Source organism: Pinus tabuliformis, chromosome 1_1 (genome assembly GCF_031772625.1).
Source record: "Pinus tabuliformis cultivar Carrire ecotype Pingquan chromosome 1_1, CPIR1, whole genome shotgun sequence".
NCBI classification, from domain to species: Eukaryota; Viridiplantae; Streptophyta; class Pinopsida; order Pinales; family Pinaceae; genus Pinus; species Pinus tabuliformis.
In genome coordinates this window covers 530,096,722-530,115,476 of record NC_142297.1, presented here as the reverse complement: position 1 = coordinate 530,115,476, position 18,755 = coordinate 530,096,722, and the positions used below count along the sequence as shown (strand labels likewise).

Sequence of the window (18,755 nt, the reverse complement as noted above, 5' to 3'; positions counted from 1 at the left end):
ATGAAGACCTTCCATAGAAAGCTTATATGCTTCCTTGTTTTTGTCCCTGTAAATATGAGTGCATGAAAAATATGAATAAGTAAACTTGACTCTTTGTAAATCCTCCAGAACATGAATAAGATGAATACTGTGACATTGTTGAATCTCTTTAACTCCGTTGATGAGCAATAAAGAGTCGCCAAACACTTGGAGTTTATCACATCCTTTTTCCATAGCAAAAGACAACAAAGTACGACAAGATAACAACTCGGCCAAATTGTTTGTTCCCTTCCCTAACCCCATACATAGTTTGTAGCAGTGTTGATTAGATAGATGTAAAATGAAGATGCCTCCACATAAGTGATCCTCCCTTTGTTGAACCCCATTAGAGTAGTCCCATGGGTGAGATTTATCAGGCTCTTTCGGAATAACATTTTTGGACCGAGGAGGAGCCATGGGCTGAGGGAAATGTGACAAAATAGCCAACACTTTTGCTGCCACTCGGTTTGGAATGGAAGACTTATTTGGGAAAATTTATTTATTTAACGCTAGCTAAACACTCCAACAAATGAAAAGAGGTGGAGCCCTATAGAGTTTTGTAGACTTGTTTTGTACACATGAGCACCATCACTCCCCAAACGATGACCCTTGCCAAACAAAGTCTTGAGCAATGGCCAAGCAACACATAAAACTAGATATGGTGAAAAAAAGGGAATTTAACAAAATGATGCTCAATGGACTCACCATTATATTTACATAATCTGCACTATTCATGCTCAATTTTATTTATTTTCTGCAATATAGCCCAGGTAGGACTTCTTTAGCTAAAATATACGACATAAAAAGACGAGACTTTGTTGGACTCTTTATTTTCTATATTCCTTCCCACCACCATTGCCCCTCTCCATCTCCTTCTGCCACATTCAGATGAAGATACCCCACCTTTGAAGTACATATACCCACTAGAGAGTGAACCAAGACTAACTCATACTCAGCCTAAGAAATTCTAATAAGTATTGTAACTAGGGCCTCCAAGAAACCTCGCCAAGTTTCACGATGTTCCTGAGGAATATGCAAAGCCACTCCTAACGCCAAATAATAGTATGGGTTGGATTGTTAATATGTGTAAGTCGGGGGATACTCTTGTCTATAAGCGATTCAATAAGTTCATGAGGAAAATGATGGCTTAGACCATAACCTGGCCAAGGATCCTGGCCCAGCTGCATTTTCAACCCATTTCCAGCGTTCCAAGCCAACCCTGAAGCAATAAGATAAAACAATTTAACATTGCACACCAGATGACTGAAATGTTGGAGCATTGCTTTACACTCAGCCTGATTCAGTCTTCTAGCGAATGGGGGTGGATATACTTTTGATAAACAATCAAGTCCATAGATTGTTGGTGGATAAGAGCCTCCACCCACACTTTGCTTCCAAAGCCTTGGAGAACATAAAAATGTTTTGTTGACCACACCCACTAAGTAATTTAGGTAGAGAAAAACGGTTGCACTTTACACAGGGGAGGAAAAAATGATCCTATGATCCAACCCACAAAACTTTGATGCATATTCATCTAATGTATTCCAAAATTCCTTAAGGAATCGAAGTCGCGGACATCTAGAACACAGGAATAGCTTCAAGCACTGATTTCACCAGAACCAACCACCTTGTTCGAGACAACCATCTGAAACACCATCCTTTTAATCTTTTCTCAATTTTAGCAATTAACCACATCCAATCTTCCTCCTTGTGGCGATTTGGATTCAAATGAAAGCCCGAGTATTTTAATGCCTCTTCCATCTCTGACATCTGATATGGGAAAATCACCTTGAGGTTTTGAAGTTCAAAATGTTCCAGATTTTGAGCAAGAATAGAAGACTTGTAAATTTACAACCATCCGAGTAGCTTTCTCAATCAGGGAAATAATCTCAACTAAGATGGCCACATCTCAAATAGAGCTATTACAAAAAATTAAAATGTCATCTACAAATAATAAATGTGTAATAGAAAGAGAATTTGAGATAATAACCCCCTAGAAAACCATTTTATGTTTAGCATCCTCGATCAACTGATTGAGACATTCAACAACTAATAAAAATAATAAAGGGGAAAGGGCGAATCCCTACCTCAGGCGTCTCGCTAGATTGTTCTCTGCTGTAGATAATTGTAATTTAAAAGTTTTTCAACATTTTCATATAACATTCACCCCATAACATCATATCATCATTAACAATTGTTTAGGGAGAAAAATAACATAAAAAATGTAGTGGAACAATAAAGAACAATAGAAGAAAAACATACACAATAGAGACACCAAGATTTAGGTCAAAGACCAGGGCAAAACCCCACAAGGGGGAAGACTGAACCAGATTCTTCCTTTTAGATATTCATCAAATGTTAAGCTCAGATACAAACTACATTAAATATGAGACACATCTTTCAACATCCAATACATTACGCCCTCCTAAGCCATACTTGGAAACAAACAAGCCTAGGGAGGTAGATCTCCAAGTAACATATTTCTTTTGTCAAGTCACTGTCATAGGGACAAGCCATACATCAGAGTGTCACTGCCATATCAAGGTCATTGTCAATATCATTCATCATTGTTATGCAACAAGGTCACATCCATACAAGGTTACTACCAAGTTCATTTTCATATGAAAGGTCACTGCTATACAAGGTTACTACTAAGCTCTCTATCATATTAAAAGTTACTTCCATACGATATCAAAGGTCACTTCTATACACTGTTATTGCCAAACATCAAGTGTCATAACTGTCATCAAGAGTACTGTAGTCATAATATTATCATTGAAGGTCACTCTGCCATATATTATTATCACATCCCTAATGTCATGAGAATTTCCATAAGTATCATTATCTAGCTGCGATATATATCTATATATATATATATATATATATATATATATATATATGGCATACGAGTAGTATTGTCAAGTCATCACTCCACATATAACATTGCTCTAGCATCTCATTGTAGGAACAATCCTCATCATAAATGCTAGTCACAGAGATGCATTACGAGACATACAGAAATGAATACAAGCCATAGAGAAATAGATACGACCCACAAAGATAGGGTGAACCTTAGAGAATTGGTACGAGCCACAAAAGATACATTATGAGCCACATAAATTATGTGAGCCACACAAATAATTGTAGCAAGCCATAGAAATAATAATTCGTGCCCCAAAAATATAATGGGAGCCACTGTGAATAGATATGAGCCATAGATACAATGCGCACCAAAAATTTATGTATGCAAGACATAAGAATATAAAGTGAGCTACATTAATATAGAGCTAGCCTCAGAAATACAAAGTGAGCCATAGAGTATAGTGAGCCGTAAAGTAGAGTATGCGAGCCATTGAAATATACAAATGTATGCCACTGAAGTAGCGAGCCAAATAGAAATGGAACCACGGAGATAAGTGTGAACCATAGAACAAATGCAAGCCTAAGAAATATAGAGTGAGCCATAGAGTATAATAGCGAACCATAGAGATACGTGTGATCCTAGAGAATCTGTAAGACAATGAGGTAAGAAAACCACAAAGATTAGAAGAGAATGTGATGTGTGTGATCATGTGTCTTTGAATGAGCTCCAAGGTTACCTTTTTATACAGTTCGATGGAGAAGGGGTGCCATGAGAGTTAATGTGACCCTTTAATTTGTAAATTGGGCTTGATGATAAACCTTATTTTGCTCATAACGTATTAGTAAAAAATGTCTTAAATATATATTTACCAAATTCTTTGATGATGCTTTTCCCTAATAAAGTTGTCATACCAAGGAGGAATGCCTATAACACTTTTAACCAATATTAATTCTCTTAGTGGCAAGATGATTTCTCCTTGGGTTCCCATGGGGAAATTCCTCCCATATTTGCCCCAATTTCAACATTGTCGAGGCCTTCTTGTGCCACCCCAATTGCCTTATGGATCTGTCTACCTTCCAGGAACCCAAATTGTTCTTTTGATATAGCTTTTTGACAAGATTGGCTTAAGTCTTCTTGCAAGGATCTTGGACATGACCTTTTAAACACAATTACATAAAGAGATATGATGAACGTATTCAGAGGAGGACAAATTATGAACTTTGGGGATAAGGGCTATGAGGGTGGTATTAAAAGTCACAAAGACTCTCCCTTCTCTTTTAGATTCATTTACCACTTCCAACAAATATTTACCAATAATATCCAAAAACCCCTAAAAAACTCTACTCCCCACGCATTAGGACCTCGATTTTCATCTTTTTGAAAGTTGGACAACATAGGCTTCAACTCCTCTTCAGAGACCTCCTCGACCAATTCTCTATTACCTTCGTCTTCTACAAATATGGGAAAAAGTTGTGCCACCCTAATGACTTCAATGATATTGGCGCTTGCAGGCTCCTAAAACAAATTATGAAAATGGTCTCTTGCTAAGGAGGATAGGCCCTCAAAATTTGACAGCTCCCTTACATCCATTCCCTTTAAATTCCAAATTGTATTATCCATCTTCCTTCCCTTTGCTTATGCTTGGAAGAATTTGGTATTCTCGTCCCCTGCTTCAAGACATATGGCTCCACTTTTCAATCTCCATGAAGCCTCCTATGCCTCAAGAATGGCATTTCTTTGTGATTCTAGTTGAACTAGAGCCTCCCTAGATTCTGAATTCAGGAACCCCCCAGCACCAGAATTAGAGACAACAAGAATCTCCCTCTCAATATCCACCATATCGTCTGCTTCTTTTGTATGTTTTAACCTCAACCAGTCAATGGCCTTGCTCTTAACCCACTTTAAGTTTTCTTCAAATTGTTGAGCAATCGAAAGACCATTTGGTGGACCATAGGGGATCCAACCATCTTTGATCATGTTGAAAAGTTCTTCTCTTTTATCCATGAAGAGTTTCATTTAAAAGGGTTTCCATGCCTAGGCCCGTGATCTTTAATCTCCAACAAAATAGGAGAGTGGTCAGATTTCCCTCCTAGATCAAACCCATTGATGAAGGATATTGAAATGCTCAACCAAAGCACCAACAACCAAAATTTTTTCAATCCTCTTTGCTATTCGCTCCTCCCCTACACGATGATTTCTCCATGGGGGCTTGAGCTTAACAGGCTCAATATCTAGCAAAATTTCTAGCTTCTATTTTGCTTAGAAAATTCTCTGAGAGATTCTCAATTTTGGCTCCAGGCCCCCAATACTCAGCAACACCCATGGAAAAATTTATATCCCCCCTAAGGATCAAACTTATTAACTTCCAACATCTTTAAACCAAAAAAAATATTCCAAAAATACTCTTCCTTCACAAGGACCATAAAGGTTTAAGCAAATAAAGTGAGCCGGGAGCTCCCAACTTCGAGGAAAAAACTTCAATCCCCAAACCTAAGCATATACTCCATACATTTTGAACAAGGATTTTACAAGGTAGCCACCCAACCACAATTCCCTCAGATCATCCACGAGCATCTAAGGCAATGAACCACCATCCTCTAAAAAAAGATTCCAATAGAGAAGAGATAGCTTGACCATGTCCCAAGGTTTCTTGGAGAAAAACGATATCTGAATTTTGTACCTTAACCAACTTCTTTAAAGCATGATTTTTGGAGGAACTTGCCAAACCTCAACAATTGAAGGATAAAACATTCATTATGAGACCACTCCTTGTGTGTTCACAACTCTAAGCACCTAGTGATTGATAACTATCTACCAACGACCATCTCCTCTTTGGCCTTTTCTTTAGCTTTGGATAGGGTTGATTTCCGACCATGAGATTTGGTTGAACCTAGGGAGGAGAGGACAATTTGTCTAAGATCACAAAACTAGTCATCAACAGGAGGAAAGATTTGCCTAGATCTTAGGTTATATAGTATCTCTCCACCCTCATGATCTCTAGAACAACCAAAAAAGGTAGAGGATTTCAGAGAGGGAAGAGAAATTTGTGGGGAGGGACCAAACAATTGAATTGAGAAGAATGACCACTAGATACAAGATGCATGGCTTCAGACTCTAAACCCCCACAAGAAAAACCCCAATCATTTTCCAAAACCGAAAAGGAATTTGTAAGTATAGTAACAAAAGGAAGGGGCAAAAGATAACTTGGAGAAGGCGAGGCCAAAGCAGTGCTATCTTGAGGTGCCTGAGGACATTGCCTGACATCCACAACCTCCTCACAAGGGTGAGACCCCTCACTTGCTTGACATGTCTTGCACAAATCAACCTCCATATTTGCATCCTCCACTGAACCACCACCTCCATCCTTTGAACCAATTCCCAAAGGTAACATGGGATCAACTTTCATTATTTTCCTGACCTCACCCTACACCGAACCTTTCTTGAAGGGAAGAGAACGATGACTTGCAATATGGCCATACTCATGACACCGTTCCCGACGGAACGATATACCTTCATCGTCGAGCACTTGAAACGACTCAACTCCCCTAGCAATGTTAATTGTTTGATACAATGCGTTGTGGAAGTCCAAAGACACTAGAATTCTTGTCATTGACAAATCCTTTGTCTCTTTGAAAGAGTAATCCGTTTGAAAAAAATTCCCAATAGTACTGCCAAGGTGTTTGAAGCTCTTATCATTCCACATGTGGGCCGAGAGGCTAGGAAACCAAACCTAGATGGGGACAAAATCTAGCCTCTCTTAGTTGGCATCAGAAAGTGGAATAGGCACAACTTGCAAAAAGTGGACTCCGGAATTAAAAAATGACTAGTGTGGAATTAATGGAATAGACACAACTTGCAATTAGGGAACCGCAGGATAACATTATCTAAACCTCATCCATTTTTTTTTGTTTTTATCTTGGGGGGGAGAGATTGAACCTTTTGAGAGATTTCCACTACAGTCCACTCTTGAAGGGTTTCTAGGCTAAATTTTCGACCCCTTGCCCTGCTAACTAGGGACGTAGTCGCCATGGATTTACCCTGTTTCATTTTAACATCATCACCCAAACTCATCCTGTATGGAGCAAGTTTTTTTTTCACTTTTTAAAATGTATTTATTGGTTGGCTTATGTTTTGAGGTCGAGGAGCCCTTCATTGGCGAATGCAAGGCCTTCCTCCCCTACACCTTCCTTTCCTATTCTTCCCCATTTGGCAACCCTAATCCTTGCACATCACCATTCCCAACCACCACAAACGAGTTAAAAAAGCTGCTTGTGGCTAGCTGAAACTCATCCACCACCTTTTCATTAGACGAGATTTTTCCTCGTTCCACTACATGCACTCCCCCTACCACTACCTAGAAAGGTATAGACCTTGCCACCCACCCCCAAAAATGTTACAGGATTGATAAACCCTCCTTCCTTAAATCTCCCAAAGAAACTTATAGAGCGGGAAAACCAAATCCAATAGGGAAAAACGATTCCAAAAAATTAGTGCTCATTGACGTCGCCTCAGCCAAATAACCTCCATTTGCTTGCGGGGGAATAAAAGCCTAAGCTACTAGAGTTACTGGGGGAGGAATGTTCAAGGAACTAACATCCTGACTGCTAGCCACTTTTCTCGTAAATGAACTCACCATTGAGGAAAACCCTCTTGTAGTTACCATAACCTCATTTGAGTAATTTCTACCCCAAGAGAGAAAGCCCTTGACTGCTTAAACTCCTCATCAGAGACAAAATTTTGCCTAGGGCTCACTGAGAAATTTGCCCACTCCAACTTTTCATACCGTCACACCCCTTACCATATAATCAATAATGCCTCCAATGCGCAAACAAACATCTCCATCCAAACCCTCATCAAACCCTACACCTCATAACAAGATTGCCATGTTCCCTTCTATGCCATCAGTAGATATTAATACCGTGAAGCATGTTCAATTAAAAAAATTAATATAATATTTTCCTTTTGTTTAAATTAAAATAAATCAATATGTTCACATTTCTATAAATAGACGTATCATACTTACAGACAAATCATTTAAAATAATTTAAATATAAATCATTTTTTTTTTTGTAAGTCAACATTCTATTCATTCAGAAAAAAAGATATACATTCGATACTTCAAAACGCATGTGGTCTCACCCCGACTGGGTTTCTTGACCAAAGTTTGCATAAGGTGGCAAAAATACAAAAAAGATGCCAATAACTGTGTCCCCAAACGAGAGGGCCATAGGCTCCAATAGACAAACAAAACATAAAGAAAACCAAAGGACATACTAATCGTTTGAGGTGACAGAAGTTGGGTCATCTGGAGAAGATCCCAGAGGAGGCGAAGGACGGAAGTTGCACTGAACGTGCCCTTCGAAGTGTGTCATCCAATTCTCAAACTTTTCCACTTTCTCCGCTAGATGGTTTTGTCCTAGCGAGACTACCACCACTCGCTCCTTGACCTGGCACTGGAAGTAATGCATGTGATCCAATGTTGCCATCAGCTCCTCGTGTTTTTCCCAATTAATCCATTCTGTTGCATTTGCTCGGTCCATCAAGGATTGGATTAGGCCTCAACATTTTTCCAAGAAGCAGTACTGAAATTCCTGTGGGTTCGGGGCGTCACAACGACCATCGTCTTGACCTACATGAGCTCTAGAGCCAAGAGTCTGAGTACTGCTACCAGTGCAGGATGTCTTCGTGTCGTCGATGCCACCACGCTGAGTCAACTGCCCCCAACTCCTGCCACTTCCCTGAGAGGTCTTGCATCCACCACCGCGAAGTCTACCACCTCGCCCTCTGTGCGCTCCAATCCCTGCACCTCGAGCCCTGCCCACCAGTTTGCTCTCGCTTCCATCCACCATGGTTGCCAATGCAAGGGCCTCCTCCCTCCCCGTCCCTCGCATCGCCGAGAGGATAGACCGCCCACGACGAGGATAAGGGCGCATATGTCGCCACCCAAGCATGCCCAATTCGATCGAGGGTGCTTCCCCATCTGCTAAATTGAATTGTTGCCCACCCATCCACCAGACAGAACTCAAGGTTCCCCACTTGCTCCAATGCGCGACAGTAGCTCCACCGCTCCACTCGTTAGTCCGCCCAGAACGGGTTTAGGGAGAGAAGGTGGAAGCAGGGGTAGATTGTCCCTGTCCCACAGAACCCAGATAGAATTGTGCCAACTGTGAGATAGGGTCGCTCTCTTGGAGCCTGGGGAGTCTGCTCGACAACCTACGCAATCGCCACATTCACATTCCCCACCACACTAGTGACTCCACTGTACAGAGTCTGCTATCAGGAGGATGGCAATCCTCTAGAAGCTTGGCGCCTCCCAATCGCCGCCCTCACCATGGTACTGCTAGCTTTTACATAGACGCTCCTTAAACCAAATGAACCAGAAATAGCATTTGCTTTCACACAGCGGCTGCCAACCCAGTCCGGCCCTGCAAGGCTCGAGAAAAACAAGGAGTTGGACTCCATTGTACGCAACAAACAATAATTCCCCAAAGAAAATCAAGAAACAATCAATGCTATCGTGCCTTCAACGCCTCTTTCGTCGTTGAGCAGGAGGCAAAGTATAGTTCCATCACCAAACCTGAGCACTTTAACGAAATCCCGACGCCTTCCTCATCCCGCTTATCAACCCGTTATCGCTCCCCATTCCCAATGCAATGTAAAGACTCACATGCCTGAAATCTAAGGCTTTTGCACACCATTCCCTTCGCCATATAAGAAAAGGGGACCGAGAGGTACGACCCTCCTGGCAACCCATTTGTCACTCTGATGAGACGCGATGGCCAAATGAATCTCGGGTCTCACCCCATCAGGGAAGTGACCTCAAATCACCTTAATTTAATTTATTTATGTTTTACAAATTTTTAAATAAATTAAATACAAAAAATATTATTTATCTTATTTTAAATATCCATCATTTACAATTATTGTTATATAAATTCTTTAAATTCCATTTTTTTTTCAATTATCATAAATATAAAACTCGAATAAATTAATTTTCAGTGTAAATACCATATTCGTAGAACGTTTAAATACAATAATTTTTACCGTGTTTGAAAGTTTAAATACGATAATTTATGTAGTCTTTTAAATAGTGGAAATCAGTGAACACCAATAGCCGTCAAATCATTTTGTTCTTTCCTATTCAAACTATACCATATTGCAATGAAATTAACAAAATCGATCAAAAGCCATTTACAATATAGGATAATAAAAGATAAAATTGAATTTAATCTATATCCTTATTCCATGTACAATTATTTTGATTTATATTTTAAAGCTTATTTATTGGGTTTAATAAATTAAATTCCAACGGCTGAAAATTTGAAAATCTGAATTTCCTTACGACAATAAAGATAATTTGGATGTAATCCAAATCCTTCATCAACATTCGAAAAATATTTCCATCTTTTAAATATTTAATGCTTTATGAAATTTTAATTCTCATAAGTAAATTTAGAAATCTGAATTTCCTTTTTGGAATAAATCAATGGTTAGTATTTTCAACCTTATTCAAATTACTTTAAAATTAATATATCTATATATATATATATATATTATATTAATTTCTGGCCAAAATGCCACAAAACTGATTACAAAACGCTGACCATATTCCAGAGAATTCCTTGGCCAGGATTGAAGTGACTTTTTCTTTACTACACCAGAGGTTTCTACAAGCTATTTTTCGGGCAACCACCTCTATCTTTCCCACTTTAAACATACAAACAAACTGCTCCAGTATAAGACAGTAAAACATAGTTCACCAGCCTGTTAAGGAATGGGATCCCAGCCTTCTTCTCCATCTCTGAGAATGACTCCGAGGGGGAGGAGCACAGCTTTATTTGCTTCAGCGTCAGCATCTTTGTTATTGTCTCTCTTGACATGGTAGAATTTCAAGCTCTGAAAGGAATTTGACAGGGTTCTTATTCTGATGATCAATCTGGACAGTCTTAAATCTGAAGGGGAAGAGCTGTCTACAATGGTTTTTATGATAGACTGAGAGTCTCCCATCACAATTGCATCATTTATACCGAGAGATTTAAGTTGCTTCAGACCTTGGAGAAGGGCCAGGGCTTCAGCTTGGATGCTGGTATTGAAGCCCACTCCCTAGGCATATCTAAGGACAGTTCTGCCATCAGCTCTTTTAACAACTCCACTAGCTCCGGAACTGCCTCGATTACCTTTAGCTGCCCCATCAAAGAAGAGAATGTTGTGCACCTGCTTTGTGCAAAGAGCCAAGAAATCTGAAGCATTAAGTCTAATTTTCCAATCTTTGAGAGGTGCGGGAGGCTTGGCAATTTCAATGAAACGGAGATCCAGAGTGTCGCTCCAAGCAGCATCGTGGTCTCTCAGGCCTGCCCCGTCCAGCTGATCGCCGACACACTCCTTTAACTGACTTTTGATTTTGACCCAGACAAACTTGCGGTCTCTCTTCTTATCTCTGAAAATCCTCTAGTTTCTTTCCAGCCAGGTGTGCCAGCATATTAATTTAGGAAGAATGCACCAAGCCGCTTTGATATGTGCGTTCTGAGGAGGGCCTCCTGGATACGAACGCAACCAGTTCGAGAACAGTTTGGGGATGCTGTTGGGGAGGACGAAATCCACACTCCAAGGGCCTAAGGCCTCATTCCAGAGATCTGTTACGAATTTGCAATTGAGCATCAGGTGAGCAGCAGTTTCTGCGTTATCTCCGCACAGCGAGCATCGAGAGGGGCCAAGATAGCCTCTTTTCTGTAATCTATCATCAGTTAGGATTCTTTGATGGCATAGGAGCCAGCAGAAATAATCGATTTTAGGAAGCGAATACTGTGACCAAACCCCTTTCCATGGTTTCGGGTCTGGGGGAACGTGGGGATGCGCTAAGATCTGCCTGTAGCCCTGAGAGACAGAGTATCGCCCAGGGATCGGACCCCAGCCACGGGTATCCAACTTCCCACTGTTCAATGGAGCCTTGCCATTTAAGAATTCTATGAAGGTTGCAAATTCATTGGACAGAACCTGGGGCACCTCAATGTTGATCCAGCTGTGCCAGTTCCCATTCTCCCAGTTTAAAATATCCCACAGAGTAATGTAACCTGCTTTGTACATCCAATCTTTCAACAATGTCAGGGAACGATCATCAGCCAGAGGATCGCAGCCCATTATACGATCCTCCCATATTCTAATTTGTTTTCCATTACCGGGGATCCAATGTGCATGTTGGCTAATTACAAAGGAAGATTTAGCACAGAGCTTTTGAATTAACGAGCCAAAGTTTGCTATGGGATGGTCCAGACACCTTTTTCTCTGCCCACGAAAGAATTTTTTCCACAAGGCGATCTGAGCCCACCCTGGATTTGGGGCAATAATCCTCCAGATCAGCTTTGCTCCCAACGCGATGTTTTGCGTGCAAATATTCTTAAAATTTAGTCCACCTTCCAATCTGGGCATTGAGATTTTAGACCAGCTTATTAAAGGGATTTTCTTTTCGTTTGCTTTCCCACCTTTCCAGAAGAATTTTCTTATATGATCCTCCATTTTCTTCATAATTCCAACTGGAGCCAGCATCACAGCAAACTGATAGATGGGGAGGCTGTTTAGGACTGCTTTTATAAGCACTGACTTGCCTGCCAGATTAAGCCAGTTAAATCCCCAGGAGTGGATCTTAGATTCAAACTTTTATAGCAGGGGTAACCAGTCTCTGCTGACAACTCGTTTTTGGAAAATAGGGAGTCCCAGATACTTGAAGGAAGACCATGATGAGGAGGCCGCGAAACCAAAGCAACTGGAGATGGCTTGCAATGCGGAGGCAGGGGTATTCCAGCAGTAGATGTGGCATTTGCCTTTATTGAGGCTGCTTCCTGAGTCTTCACAATAGTCATCAACCGCATCTTTGAATCTTTTAGCTGAGGACACAGAGGCAGCACCCAGCAAGAGGGAATCATCCGCGAATAGCGCATGATTTATATTATTAACTCCTCTCACAATGTTCAGGCCCATTAATTCTTGATTCTGTTGCTTTTTGTTCAGAAGGAAGCTAAGGACAGAAGCTTGAAGGACAAAGAGCAGAGGGGATAGGGGGCACCCTTGCCTCAATCCACGAGAAGCTTTGAAGAAATCCGTGGCCCTCCCATTCACCAGAGGGGCTATCCATGGCTCACTGATGCAAGCCTTAATCTAGTTGATAAATTTGGATCCAAACCCGAATTTGCGCAGGACATCCATCAGAAAGCTATGTCTCACTCTGTCGAAGGCGTTTTCAAGATCTAACTTGACAACCATGCCTTTCTCTTTGCGAGCCATACTGGAGTGAATCGCCTCTTGGACCAGGATAAAGTTATCCACAATCTGTCTTCCCTGTATAAAACCTCCCTGATTCGCAGGAATGATGTCTGGGAGAATGATTTTTAATCTGTTGGCAATAACTTTCGTTATCAGCTTATAGCCTATGTTACAAAGGGAGATAGGACGAAACTGGCTGAAGGTGTTGGCTCCTTTATCCTTGGGAATGAGGGCCAGGAAGGCCGAATTTGTGCTTCCCCCAATTTTCTGACATTCCTGAGATTTTCGAATCATTCTACTTAGATCTTTCTCCACAATCTGCCAGCAGGACTGCAGGAATCTGGCAACCGTCGGGACCCGGGGCCTTATCTAGTTCCATAGCGAAGAGGGTGCTTTTTATCTCATTGTTAGAGATCTCAGCTTCCAAGAATTGCTTCTTACTGGTGGTAATCAGGGAGGGCACCTCGTTCACAAGGGTAGAAACATGTCCCAAGGCCTCTTCTTCACTATAGAGGTTTTTGAAATGAGTGAAGGCAACGTTCTTTATGCTTCGGATTTCTCTGTGCGTGGTGGTCTCCACTTTAATTCAAGAGATGGAGTTGAGACATTTACGGGCCTGAGCTTGCTTATGGAAGAAGGAAGAGTTTCTGTCTCCCGCCTTGAGCCAGAGACTGCGGGATTTCAGTGTCCAATACTCTTCCTCTACCAAGCTAGCCTTAAGGAGCATGTGCTGTAGATTAGCCTCCTTGTCAAGAATTTCTTTTGTGATCTCAACATTTTACGAAACCTGGTGATGCATCTCAAGTCGTTCCTAAATCATTTTCCTTTCCACAGCAGGATTTGGTAAGGTTTTAACCCAAGTTTTTAGAGCAGCTTTAACTCTCCTAAGTTTCTCCTCCCAAACGAAGAAGGTAGAGCCTTTGACTGGAAGCTTCCAGATTTCTTTTATCAGAGGCATGAATGACTGTTCCTTAACCCAATGAGAATTGAATTTAAATGGGATGGGACCTTGATCCAAATGAGCCAGCAGTTCCAGTTTAATGGGGCGATGATCGAAAACACAATAAGGAAGAATATGCATTCTAGACTCTAGACCATGAAGAAGAAAAGAACTTTGAACAAGGAATCTGTCTAACCTTGCAGCGATATGTCCCGGGCCGATTCTTTTGTTTGTCCAAGTGTACTTCCCAGACGATGGCTTAATTTCTATCATGTCCCAGTCTTGGAGCAAGTCTTCAACCCATTCCCGCGCCTGATCCCTAACAGTGCTTCCTCCACGTTTTTCTGACAGTGATAAGGTGAGATTAAAATCCCCTGCTATTATTATGTTAGCCAGTTCTTTAGAATCTGCCAGACTTCTAATGGAGTCCCATTAGTGCTTTTTCTCTCCTGCGCTGACAGGAGCATACACGTTAAAGAGGGAGAGTATCATATCTGATTCTAAGTGCTGTAGCTTTGTGAACAACCAGTGGGTGTTTTTTACTTCTCTGATCTTTATGAATTTGTTAACACTCCAAATAGTGCCCAGTCCACCTGAAGCGCCTCGAGCTGAGACAGCTTGTCCTTCGCTTTTCTTCCACAACTTCTTACCGATCTGGAGGAAGGCATAGTCCTCCATTTTAGTCTCCTGGAAGAGGAGTAGATCAGGAGATTCTGTTCTTATCAAGCATCTTGTGGCTTCTTCTTTTGTTCTGCTCCCCATACCCCTACAGTTCCAGGAGATGATCTTCATCACTTGCATTTTGGATGGTGAGCTCCCCTAGAGCTCTGGGATTGATTTCTGTTCTTCTTCGGAGTATTTGCCAAGAGTTTCTTGAGGGTTGGTTGACTTCCCTAGAGTTTATCTTTGTAAGTCTCTTGCTCTCTTTTTTCCTGAGCTGATTTTTGGCCTCTCAGTGATTTTCTGGCCGAGGTCTGCGAAGCACCTATTTCGCCTTCTTCTTCTGATTCCTCTGAACCTTGCACATCCTCTGTCTCTTCAATGAGGATCTCTTTTGATCTGTCCTCATTGTTTTCCACATGTTTTGGTCCCGAGGGGGACTCCTTGGGGGTCGATCCTTCCTTCTGCAACTCTGGTTCTTGGGTGCCTTCTATTACTGATCTTAACTGAGCAAATTTGTTTCCTTGCTCTTCCACCATCTACCAAGCATATTCTATTTATATGAATACCTACACTGAACAACTACCTACTCGTTCCTATATTCTAGCTATTTCATTTGAATAACTTCCCACCATAATAATATGTTGTACCCCATGCTTGGGGAAGCTATGTGAAGCTATCCTTAATGCCAACACACTGATTATGAGTGAAATGTAGCTTGCAACCCTTGATGACTAAATCAAGGAATTTTTGTGAAGTGTTTGGGAGAGTTAGGTCCATGTACTAACGTAGTAAACTCCAGTAATCATGCACACACTATTTTTGGTTAACCTATGGTTCAAAGCAAATATTGAGGGGTTAGGACTAAATCTAGGAGTTTATGTAAAGTGTTTGGTAGATTTAGAAAAGTGCACTAATTTGGTAATGTTTTGTAATCATATACAAGTTATTTTGGGGTAAATTAAAGGTCGAGGTAAATATTAAGTGTTTGTTGTAGAAAGAGGTGCAATCTAAATCCTACTATGTAGGAAATTTTCATAAATTATTGCAATTATCATATCATCCCTAATTGGCGAATATAATTTTTATTTTAAAATATCATAACAGAAAAGAGTATGCCCTCTTTTATATATATATATATATATATATATATATATATATAGATAACATCATTAACCAATTGAGTGAAATCAATGCTTTTCTGCAACTTCTTAGATTGAATTAAATTGAAAAGACCACTTGTTGATACACATGATTCTATAAATACTACATTGATTTATTCATAACTAGTTGTGATATAAATCGCACAACTCACTTGTTTATATAGATATTATTATGAGACATATTTTCATGAAGAGCTAGCTATTTGTAGTTCATGAATCATGTTTAATATTGTTATATGGCATACCAAATTAAATCCCATTCTAATATATTAGAATGAGTTCCCAATTTTGTTTCCAGTATAGTTCAAAGTTGGAAGGGTATTTGGGGCTCATTGAAATGAAGTTATTATATTGTATCATGTTTCACTTCCATGAAAGTCCATTCAGGTTATTTTAAAGTCCCACTTATGCGCAAGAATTTTGAAGTTTCAAGAGTTAGAATAAAATGAAGGGAAGAACTTCAATTCACTCATTAATAAATCCTTTTGAATCTACCAAACATTGCTTTCAAAACCATGGGAGGAAAATGAGTAAAGGCATTCAATATGATAATAAATGAATGATGTCCAAGGTTGTTAGACCAATCACTAGTTAATTCTTTGCACCAAGAGAGTGGAAGTCTACATTTACAACCTAGTATAATAGGGATTTTTTTTAAAACTTACATCATCATATGATAGTTTCAAAATAATATAATACTTGTTACAAATAATCAAATAATAATATTATATGTTAGGAAAATATAGTTGCAAATGGAAATAAAAATACCTCTCTATATATGGAAGTGAGATACGTCACAAGTTCACATAATAGTGCAATTTAGAAAGATAAAAATAGAAAAAATAACCCTATTTATCTATATATATAGAAGTACTATAGGTATGTAAATATATGCCATTTACATAGAATTATTGTTAAAGTGTAAATAAAAATCTTTTGACAATAATAAAACTCGAAGTTTTACATACCCATATATGCATAAGCTGAGAACTCTTAGTTTTGTGAAGTTGAAATTAAAACTTGTTATGTACCAAATCCTTAGAATAACATAATAAACATGGTACAAACAATGTACACTAAATTTGAGCATGGAGCACAAATCCAAAATAGATAAGAGAAATGAGTTACAAAATAAATCTTGAAAGACTAAGAGAACCTCCTCCAAATACTCCAAACCATTTATAAGGCCAAATCACATATTCTCCTTAGTAATGACTATATGAGTTGTATATATATTTATTCTCCCATTGTACCCATGGCCCCTTTATTAGTCCTAACCCTATTACATATATAACAACCCCATTACATATACACTTAACTTCATATATGCCCCATTTGGGGTCATTTCATGTTACCCTCATTTGAAAAACTCTATTGTCAAAATTTTGTAGATTTATTGTTTTCCGTTTGATCAAAGCAAGTGATAGGATTTCCTTATATTCCTTTTCTCTTACTGTCATCAATAATCTTTCATCTATTCAAATTCAATTTTTTTTGTCTTAATTTTTGATCACTGGTTGTAAAACTTTATTTCCTTTGATTCTATGTATGGTTGTTGTAACTTATCTAATATGTTGTGGTTGTTGCCACTTTGATAATATCTCATTGAGTAATGGTTTTATGATGGCTCATTCCATGAATATTGTTAATTATTCTATCTTTTTTCATAGTAATGTTGACCGATATATTCTTCTCTTTCTTGGAAATGAGGGCGTAGATATGATTTCACGTTTGATGGCTTTCCTTCAATTTGCACATCCATATTACTAGTTCCCTTTTAGAGGAAATGACATCCTCCAACCTCTTTGCTTGACCTATAATTACTCTAGATTTCAAAATACCATCATATTCGACATGCACATCCTCAAACTATAACTCATCTTCTTTAAGTATTTTTTGGTGACCTTGGAACTTTTCTTCCTTCTCCTTTTGAAGCTAGATGGTGATACTTTCCATCAACTTATTTTTTCCTTCAATTATTCATTGCAGTTCTTCTTTTATATCATCGATATTGAGGGTGATTTCAACAATTTTACTTATTTATTCACCAATGATCTTTGATTGCACCTTTTGTAGGGGTCCTCTCATATTATTGACATAATTAGTTAGTTCTTGATTATGCTTACACAATCTTTTGATTCTTCATCTTTGTTTTTCAAAGATTCTCTCGATTCATCATTTTCCCACCTTTCCTTGCTATTCCTCTATTGCACCAATTTTTAAAGCTTATTGATGACCACTCATGTGTCAACCACCCCTTGAGCAAAGTATAGTATATCACAATCAATTTTTTTTCTTCAGATTTCATCATCATCATACAGTTTCTCATCATTATGATGTAATCCAAATTCTGCTACCCTATGGGCCTTCATGTAAAAATGATTCTAGTATGTTCATAAAGAAATATAAACATCTAGGTTAGCCTATGATTTTTATCAAAAAATTTCACTCTAAAGAGTTCTTTTTCCTTCGCTAATTATTTGTGTTTTTAAACATTTATAATTGGTAGAGTTTTTCTCCCAAACTATACCCAAAGCTAGAGTGCAACTCGATGGTAAGGTCTTAGTTGAGTCCTAGTGTATCGAGTCTATGTAAATTGTCATACTAGATAATCTGCAAAGTGTTACAAAATTTGGTTGAGTCTAGAGGTCATGCCTTTTACTGTTAAAATTCCCCTTCTGTATGGGATTTTCATGTAAAAATTGATGTAAAGATGAAAAAAGTCTTATCTATAAAGGTTTTAGGCATGGTAAATTTTAGGGGCGAATTTTAGCCCAAGGGTGAAATTTAAAGGGTTTTTCATTTTAGAGGGGCGAAAGTTTTATAAAACACCCATTTCATATATTTAGCCCAA

At 39.2% G+C, this 18,755-nt stretch overlaps 1 protein-coding gene across 1 annotated transcript; it reads right to left on the bottom strand.

Annotated features, from left to right (window-relative positions):
* Positions 1-10,648: 10,648 nt before the first annotated feature.
* On the bottom strand, positions 10,649-13,432 carry LOC149214114 (uncharacterized). Its single transcript, XM_089389299.1, has 5 exons — positions 13,100-13,432; positions 12,600-12,762; positions 11,382-12,483; positions 10,933-11,095; positions 10,649-10,777 (listed from the first exon to the last, which is right to left on the bottom strand). Exons 1-5 carry the CDS (start codon positions 13,430-13,432, stop codon positions 10,649-10,651), a joined length of 1,890 nt encoding a protein of 629 aa, XP_089245425.1.
* Positions 13,433-18,755: the final 5,323 nt, after the last annotated feature.

Excerpts from the sequence above, each read along its gene's own strand:
- LOC149214114 (XM_089389299.1), bottom strand. The coding sequence starts at position 13,432 with ATGATTCGAAAATCTCAGGAATGTCAGAAAATTGGGGGAAGCACAAAT. Across the intron at positions 12,763-13,099 it reads TTGAAAACGCCTTCGACAGA|CTAAAAGATTCAAAGATGCG; the intron begins GTGAGACATAGC and ends CTGTGTCCTCAG. Across the intron at positions 10,778-10,932 it reads AGCCCTGGCCCTTCTCCAAG|AGCTTGAAATTCTACCATGT; the intron begins GTCTGAAGCAAC and ends AATTCCTTTCAG.